The sequence below is a fragment of the Amyelois transitella genome, chromosome 16, assembly GCF_032362555.1.
Source record: "Amyelois transitella isolate CPQ chromosome 16, ilAmyTran1.1, whole genome shotgun sequence".
Lineage (NCBI taxonomy): Eukaryota > Metazoa > Arthropoda > Insecta > Lepidoptera > Pyralidae > Amyelois > Amyelois transitella.
Genome location: NC_083519.1, coordinates 38,472 through 47,921, shown reverse-complemented (window position 1 = coordinate 47,921; position 9,450 = coordinate 38,472). Strand labels below are relative to the sequence as shown.

General features: G+C 45.2%; 1 protein-coding gene across 1 annotated transcript; it reads left to right on the top strand.

Moving 5' to 3' along the window:
* Nucleotides 1–935: 935 nt before the first annotated feature.
* On the top strand, nucleotides 936–9,156 carry LOC106136135 (poly(U)-binding-splicing factor half pint). The gene is given in 13 exon segments (XM_060948503.1): nucleotides 936–1,058; nucleotides 3,287–3,362; nucleotides 4,430–4,486; nucleotides 4,789–5,008; nucleotides 5,420–5,623; nucleotides 5,846–5,986; nucleotides 6,113–6,383; nucleotides 6,998–7,156; nucleotides 7,158–7,213; nucleotides 7,861–7,916; nucleotides 8,348–8,427; nucleotides 8,542–8,803; nucleotides 8,968–9,156. Coding segments are annotated over 13 exon segments (1,770 nt in total). The 5' UTR covers nucleotides 936–980; the 3' UTR covers nucleotides 9,078–9,156.
* The last annotated feature ends 294 nt before the right edge of the window (nucleotides 9,157–9,450 follow it).

Here is a 9,450-nt window from a genome sequence, read left to right as displayed (position 1 = left end):
ATTCACATCATCACAGATTTCGCTACGGCGGCATAAGATGAAGAAGGAGAAGCCCGCGATGCGCTCTAGAAGGCGCGTCAAATGGGTTTTTGTAAGAAAATATTTTACGCAGGTAGGACGGGTAAGAGGGATAATGGAGAATGTTGTATAGGAGATAAAGAATTCTGGTATTACGACGGTAGCGGATAGGAAGCCATTTAAGTCGTTTTCGGAATTCATTTAAGCCAAATATGAAACGGATGCACATACTTATTTTGCAAACGTTCAAGTTTGTTCAACAAATCCTCGGTCACATCCAGGAAACATTCGTCAACATAGTCCAGAAGAGGCAAAATCTAATCTAATCTAATATATTTAAACGAGCAATTCTTGTATAATAATATATATAATCAGGATCTCGGAAACGGCTCCAACGATTTTCATGAAAGTTACAGATTAGGGGCTTTTCGGCTCAAGGAATCGATTTATCAAGGTCCTAGGTTCGAGAAAAGCTCGGTTCCCAAGATATATAAACATTTTAAAAACCGCGTTTTAAGAAACTATATCAGCGCCATCTCTGGTAGACCGAGCAAAGCTCGGTCAACCGGGTACTAATTATAATAGAAGTAATTTTTTTCAGTCTTCTTAATATGTTTTGTCCCTTTGCTTCCTCCTAAAGGTAAGCGTCCACCTGTTCGCATCGTACGCATCGCACATCGGCAATGCCGACACCGTTGCTCTGAGAGGCAACTTTTGCGATACGTGCCGATGACATCATATGGAATGCCGATCAGTGGACGCACGGTACTCACCGTCGGTAATCCGCACGCTGCCAATACAGTGGTCGCACTGTAAAAAATTTCTCCGTTTGATGCGATGCGTCCGATGCGTACGATCCACACATGTGGACGCTTACCTTAAATTTACTACAGGCAACATTACTTAGTTGTCACTGTCAATGTCAAAGGAACCGTCTCATCCTGTAATGGCTTGGCAAGCAAATGGCAGAGAACAGCAAACGCACGCAGGAAAAATTCACTTCTCAGCCATCTGCAATTCTGCAACGCAAGTTCACTAGTGTAATTATTATTTAAACAGTAGTTTTCACCTCATTTATTGTTGTGATTGTCTTTAAACTTATCTTACGTCAGTTAATTCAAGTTCGAAGTGTTTTTTCTCTATCATCGAAACAATAATGGAATTGGTAAGCATGTTCTTTTTCTACTTTGCTTCAATGTACATTTAATGTTATGAAGATACTGATGATTTCCCAAAAATTGATAGTCTTACCAATCTCTTGAAACTTATATATGTTATGTTTATTATGTATGCTTATATTGAGGATCCAATTAATATTCGGTCGATACCATGTCGAATTGGCATAGGCCCCGAAAGGTTATTTTTATGAAGCGTCATTTGAGAGTGGTGCAAAATGATGATCTGCAATGCAATTGGTGATCTGTGGCAAAATGTAACCATTTTTAGTTTAGATGTCTTCAAGCCTCACAATAAAATTTTTGTCTTGCACCAACTGAAAGATAAGATCATCAAATTAGTTTGTATTAAAAGTAAGTACACTATAACGGTTCCATATACCAATTACCTTGAAAAAGTTTTAGTCATCACTACATGAGCATAACTCTATTATATGTAGATAGATACATAGATAAACTATTTATTGCGTGATAAGAGTAAAACCAACAAAACTGCACAAAAGAGACAGAGATGGTACAAAGCAGTTCAACAGTTCATTCAATTTGCTTTTCAACACATGTGTTTGAATTGGATTACAAACATAAAAGCTGGAGGAGTAGACAGACTACATATTTCTACTTGCCACAATCCCTGCGTACTCCTGTACTCCTTTTTCTTTGCCCTCATTTATAACTTTCTTTAAGCAAGCTCTAAGTAACACTCCCTTTTATTTTTTCTTAGTGTTGACTGCTTCCATTCATCCTCTCAACAGGACCAAAATTCTTTATTTGTCCTGTCACAATATTCCCTTATCATGCAATTACTTATTCTTTCACTCAGTTTTACACTAATCAAACTCCTTATTTATTTGTGATATGATGAGCTACACATTTGTGTAAGTGCCGACAAATTACTTAATTTTTCTATAATATACATATATTAATAATTTGTAACTTGTAAATCAATTAATGTCAATTAAGTCCATATTTAAGAGGATTCTACAATTAAAACACCACTCTCTTAGTGAGTTTTTAATCTTTAATTCCACAAGTATGATTGTAATGTCTATAATGGTAATGAATGGCATACCAACAGATTTACACAAACAATATGAGGAATCTTGTATGTGACCATGTAATTGTCTTTCAATCAACTTAAAATATTCCTTTACCTATTGTCTTATTGCAAAATAGTCATCATCAGGGTGCATAACATAACATAAAATCACGCCTCTTTCCCTGTGGGGTAGGCAGAGACTACATCTTTTCACTTGCCACGATCTCTGCATACTTCCTTCGCTTCATCCACATTCATAACTCTCTTCATGCAAGCTCGGCGGTTTCGGGTACTCTTGACCTGACCCTTTACCAGGACGTCCTTAATTTGATCAAGATATGTTCGTCTAGTCCTTTTCACTCTGACCTTTCCCTCCACACTCTCCTTGTATATCTGCTTAGTCAACCTGCTTTCATTCATCCTCTCCACATGACCAAACCTTCTTAACATACCCTTTTCTATTCCTGTAACTACATCTTCTTTTGCATCACAACATTCCCTTATCACACTGTTCCTTATCCAGTCACTCAATTTCACACTGATCATACTCCTTAACACTCATTTCCACTGCATTTATTCTGCTTTTGTGCTTCTTTTGCCACACCCAACTTTCACTCCCATACATTAATGTCGGAACCAACACCACCCTATGCACAGCCAGTCAAGCCTTTTTGGATAGTTTCTGACTACTCATAAAGGCATGGAAAGCTCCATTCACCATGTTCCCCGCATTCACTCTCCTTTCAATATCACTATCACATTTGCCATCTGATGACTATCACAGTGCATTCCTCTGACAATGCCATCAGAAGTGAAAACACGAATATTAATGCTGCGCACTTTGATATTTTGGAATAGTTTGGGAGTAATTTTATTGCAGCATCATACACATTAAAAAATTTTTGCTGCGGGGTAGAAAGAGAGGAAGATAGGTAATTCCTTTCTACGCCGCCCCTTCGACTATCCCTCCGTCATTTGAATTTTCTATCACTTTACATTTTCTGACGCAATACTGTCTGAAGTTTTAATACTAACTTCTGACAATTAGTGTATCCAGTTGCAGGGTGGCGACACGAGCGCGATGCAGCTGCCGCCGCCGCCGCCGCCCGCGCCCGCCGCCGCCTGCGACGCCGGTGAGTCACACACACGCACACACACACACACATCACACGTGTATCGAGCTAGTAAGGTGCGACACTGACGCGCTCACGCGCTGGCTGCTCGTGTTGCAGGCCCCGCCGCCGCCGCCGCCCGCCGCCGCCGTCGCCGACGCCGCTCTCCGCACAAAGTCTCAGTGATCAGTGTTTCTGCTTTCTGTTTCAGACTAGATTTGTAAGTTAGGTAATGGCCGGCCGCCCCGCCGCCCGCCGCGCGCCGCCGCACACAATGTACCTACTTCATTATTCTGCAACGTTACCTGAGCGGGAGGAGCGAGCGCGAGACCGACGGTCGGCGAACTTTTGAATGTGTCTATTTGTGTTGTACATTATTGAACTGGACCTCGTATTCCATAGTTTCACCCAAGTTTTTTCTTGCTGTATACATTCATAGATAGATCACGTCGTTTTTCTCATGATATTGATGATCGATGGGGTAGACGAAGCCGACGGTCTCGGCAGGACTCGAAGGCCACGATCAGCTGAATCATGCTCATGCTTTAGATTTGCCAAAAGACAGTTCAATAGTCTATAACACAATAGAATGGGTGGTGAACTATGAATGGATGGAATGAATTTGTTACATTACATATACACAAATTTTAGTGGAACAGTCTGGTCTGAATGGTATGAAATCTGACTCTGTTGTTGAAAGTTGTACAAAAAAAATATTATGAAATATAATTTGTACTTGTTGTCATTAAGTTACTGATAAACGGTGAAGTTTGTCTTTACCTACTAATTATTACTTCAGGTGTCCCGTATGCCTTCCCAGTAATATGTGAGAAAACAATTATAAAGGAAAAATTAAGAAAACAAAACTTAAATTAATTTCAGGCTTGCTGCAAATCATTGTCCTTCTAACTGTTTATATCTTTTTAAGCAAAATAAATCTGAATATACATATGTCTTATCCATTTTGTCTGAATGTGATATAAGCTTCAGTAAGGCTGGCCGTCTCGTATGAGTGGGAGAGTGCGAGTGTCCGCTGAGTATTGTCTCTCGCACTTGGCCGTGTCTGATCTGTCGTCTTCATTCCGCAGGAGGATTCATCGCCCAGCCCATCTACGATCTACGGCAGGTCGGAGATGTGTTTACAGGTGAGTGTTCGCAGCTAGGTTCCTATCAGAGAAATTATGCAACTATACCTCGACATGTAAGTTCCCTTTAAATAGTAAGAAATCATAAAAGACGAATATGATTAAATATTTTTTATGAAATACGTCACACTTTTAACAACCTTCTTTTTTCCACCGGGGTTTAATAAACGAGTAGATATGGGAAGCTGGTAATCATTTACTGTCTTTACATCTGTTTGTGAGCAAGAATTTAGACAATTAAGTAGGCAAACGATGATGTCATAGTATAAGTGATAACATGTTTTATTGCGGTGCGTCGTCAGGTCCCGGCGCGAAGTGGTCGACGCTGCCGGCGATCCTGGGCGGCGCGCTGCCGCGGCTGTCCTCGGAGCAGGCGGACGCCGTGGCGCGCGCCAAGAAGTACGCCATGGAGCAGAGCATCAAGATGGTGCTCATGAAGCAGACGCTGGCGCACCAGCAGCAGCAGATGGCCTCGCAGCGCACGCAAGTGCAGCGGCAGCAAGCGCTCGCGCTCATGTGCAGGTGACAAGGAGTACGCCATGGAGCAGAGCATGCAGCAAATACCACAATCCGGCCCAGGGATTATCTTCTATTCACCAGTGGGACAGGCACAGGCATTCATGGCCGAGTCATGCTCGTAATAGACGAAATGTCAGAAAAGAGGTTTAGATACTGTTACATCTTATAGTGGCAAATGGAAGCGACATATACATTGACAGAGGGGGGAGCTCGTAAAGACCGATGTGAAACAAAAGTGCGATCGAAGGAATGACCATAATCACATTTCCCGTGATGAGAGCGATACGCGAGATTCCCGCCTTGCGCTGGTCGAGTCCATGAGTCTTCAAAGCTGAAAAGATCTGATTCCCAACTGGACAAATTTTTTGTTCGGTTAATGAAGTGTAAATCTAATGTTAATTGTATATTTTTCAGAGTATATGTCGGCTCGATCTCGTTTGAGCTGAAGGAGGACACGATTCGCCAGGCGTTCTTGCCGTTTGGGCCCATAAAGAGCATCAACATGTCGTGGGACCCGGTGACGCAGAAGCACAAGGGGTTCGCGTTCGTGGAGTACGAGATCCCGGAGGCGGCGCAGCTCAGCCTCGAGCAGATGAACGGCGTCATGTTAGGCGGAAGGTTCGTTTTAGCATTTATTGGTCTGCCATCTTCTTCCTAGCCGGGAGCCGGGAGACGCCGTTTGACTTTGATCCTGCATCCTGAAGAACTTATATGATGTGACAAGTGGAAACATGTACTTCATAGCTAGGGAATGCCTACTTTTTCATACTCTTCATTTTCACTACTTATCAGCGCCATTTATCATAAAAAAATGTGTTAATAATATTTTTGTGCGTGTAGGAACATCAAAGTGGTCGGGCGACCATCCAACATGCCGCAAGCGCAAGCTGTCATCGACGAGATCCAGGAGGAAGCCAAGCAGTACAACCGCATCTACGTGGCCTCCATACACCCCGAGCTCACTGAGGATGACATCAAAAAGTAACCCATTTGTCAATATTGAGACATGGAAGAGATTAATATCGATTTCATTGATGAATGCGATAGTATAATGTTGATTTCGATAGAATGTTATTGTTTCGAGTAAAAGTGTTGTATGTGTTCCAGCGTGTTCGAGGCGTTCGGGCCCATCACGTACTGCAAGCTGGCGTACGGCGCGTCGGCGCACAAGCACAAGGGCTACGGCTTCATCGAGTACGTGTCGCTGCCGGCCGCGCTCGAGGCCATCGCGTCCATGAACCTGTTCGACCTCGGCGGCCAGTACCTGCGCGTGGGCCGCGCCATCACGCCGCCCAACGCGCTGGCCGGCCCGCCGCAGGCCTCCGCCATGCCCACCGCCGCCGCCGTGGCCGCCGCCGCCGCCACCGCCAAGATACAGGTACCGCCACTGTAGCAACCTGTTCCCCTCGGAGACCAGTACCTCGCGTGGGCCGCGCCATCACGCCGCCCAACGCGCTGGCCGGCCCGCCGCAGGCCTCCGCCATGCCCACCGCCGCCGCCGTGGCCGCCGCCGCCGCCACCGCCAAGATACAGGTACCGCCACTGTAGCAACCTGTTCCCCTCGGAGACCAGTACCTCGCGTGGGCCGCGCCATCACGCCGCCCAACGCGCTGGCCGGCCCGCCGCAGGCCTCCGCCATGCCCACCGCCGCCGCCGTGGCCGCCGCCGCCGCCACCGCCAAGATACAGGTACCGCCACTGTAGCAACCTGTTCCCCTCGGAGACCAGTACCTCGCGTGGGCCGCGCCATCACGCCGCCCAACGCGCTGGCCGGCCCGCCGCAGGCCTCCGCCATGCCCACCGCCGCCGCCGTGGCCGCCGCCGCCGCCACCGCCAAGATACAGGTACAGACGTTCCTCGGAGACCAGTACCAGACTTATAGCTGAAACAAATTCACTAATATAAAAAGAAAATCTAACTGTATAGGTATTGTATTAAACAAAACTTGTAGCATTTGATGCTGTTTATGTGATTTGTATATTACTATTTTCAGGCGATGGACGCAGTAGCCAGTAACGCAGTAGCACTCGGCCTTACGAAACTGAATGCCCTGGGCGTGTCTCCCGCCGCGGCACTACCCACACTAGCAGCCGCGTTGCCCTCCGCCATCCCCGCCATTTCCGCCATCCCCGCGATGTCCGCCATCCCCGCCATGTCCGCCATGCCCGCCATGTCGGCCGCCGTGCCCGCCGCCATGTCCGCCATGCCCGCGACGCTACCGATGGCGCAGGTAACATTATTGTCTTCTACGGAATATTGATCATTCTTGCTTCCATGTAGGTACCCATAAAGTTGAATGACCTAATTATCGCTTCTCATCAATTTTGTATAATAATGACAAACGCCACATGCAACGATGCCGAGGTATAGTTAAAGTATAATTTGATATGAAATATTTGATTAATTAAATTTATTAAGAATTTTGTTTCTCAGAGGATTCGAAATCTTTCTTTGATTTCTTTATTTTTTGTCAAATAGATCAGGTTACATGTTCAAGTTTCTGGAGGAGCTCAGAGAGCGCCTTTGACTGTGATCCAGGGTTTTACACGAAGCTACTTTCTTGTGACCTCCTATGCAGTCCAAGTAGAAGCTTCACTGTGTGTTGACGGAGTGTATTATATTAAAGTTGAGCTTTGTAGGAAAGCCTATTACAGCACGGAGGATTATATTAATGATAAGCATTTAAGAGGCCATTATGTCCAGCTCGGGCCAGCTGGACATAATGGCCTCTTAAATGCTTGTGTATTTTTGACATGATCTTGACATAATTTGTACAGTATGTATCCAATTTTGAAAATAAATCTATTCTGTTCTATTCCTGTAACGCGCGTGTTGTCCGCAGTCGCTGTGCGCGCTGTCGCTGCCGCCGCCCGCCGTCGTCATCCCCGCGCCGGCCGCGCGCGCGCCCGCCAGTCAGTATACTACCTACTGCCACCACCACCACCACTATCACTATCACTAAAACATGATTTTATCAAAAACAAAGACATACTCTCCAATCGCACCTAAACATACAGAAAAACACATATTAGTAAACACAAATTTTGTACTTAAAAATGTTTTCCTAGATTCATATTTGATTTGCCTTAAACTTCAACTTTGTCCAACTCAGATAAATACTAAACACAGTCATAATGATAATGAATCTGTAGATTATACACATATGTGTCACAGTTTTAATGTAAATGAATGTGTAAATTGTACATATAAATATTTTTAAATTTGAAATATGATTGTATATCCCAGTTTCTCTAACATTTAAGACTGAAGTAATGCCATTCTCTCTTGTGTGTATAATCAAAACATTATATGTTTACAGGATCGGAAGCGGAAATGCCTCCAGTGTCGAGCGCGGAGGGCGGGCAGCAAGCGGCATTGCAACGAAAACTATTGGACACCTCGCCTGACACGCTGCAACAACAGGTAAGATCATTACTTTATTCAATGTTATTCTAGTGACGTTTATTTTAATATGCTGTAACTTCGCAATGGAGGATGAAAGCCAATTCGCCGGGGTAACGTGTTGTATGAGTTCAGGAGTCCCTGTCGATCTCGGGGCAGTCGGCGCGCCACCTGGTGATGCAGCGGCTCATGCGGCGCCGCGTGTCGCGCACGCTGCTGCTGCGCGACATGGTGTCGGCGGCGGACGTGGACGAGGCGCTGCACCACGAGATCCAGGAGGAGTGCAGCAAGTGGGGCGCCGTGGAGCGGCTCGTCATCTACAACGAGCGCCAGAACGACGACGACCGCCCCGACAACATCGACGTCAAGATCTTCGTGCAGTTCAAGGAGCCCGATGGTACGTGTTCATGTTATCTCTGTCACTTATGAATAATACTCACTATTCTGACTGAAGATCAGTAAATATATATAGAAGAACACTGACACAAGACTGTTATATTTCCACCTGAAAGAACAGATTCAATTTAGTGAACATTTGTAATAATATCGTTCCCCGTACAGAGGCGGCGGCGGCGATGCGCGCGCTGCACGGGCGCTACTTCGGCGGGCGCACGGTGCGCGCGCAGCTCTACGACCAGGATCTCTTCGACCACGGCGACCTCTCCGGGTAGCACCCGCGACAGTATCTAGATATAAGGATAATGAAATTAGATTAATTAAAATAAATAAACTCGTTATTAACTAAACTCACATAGGTGTCATTTTATTTCATAACTTTTGAAACCCACGTTGTCGTTCGCAGATACATGCACAGTAATTGTAAAACTGTTAACAAAAACCCTTACAACATTCATTTACTCATTATTCAACCCGTTAAACATAAAACATTAAAAAGACGATGTGAAGTTTTATTTCCGTCTACCTAGATGGCGCTCTTCCAAAATAAAACTCGCTATGATAACGCAAACTATAGTAAATATAGTTCAATAAAATCCCGGGCGGGCGGGGTTAGGTTAAGCGGGCGGGGTTAGGTTAAGCGGGCGG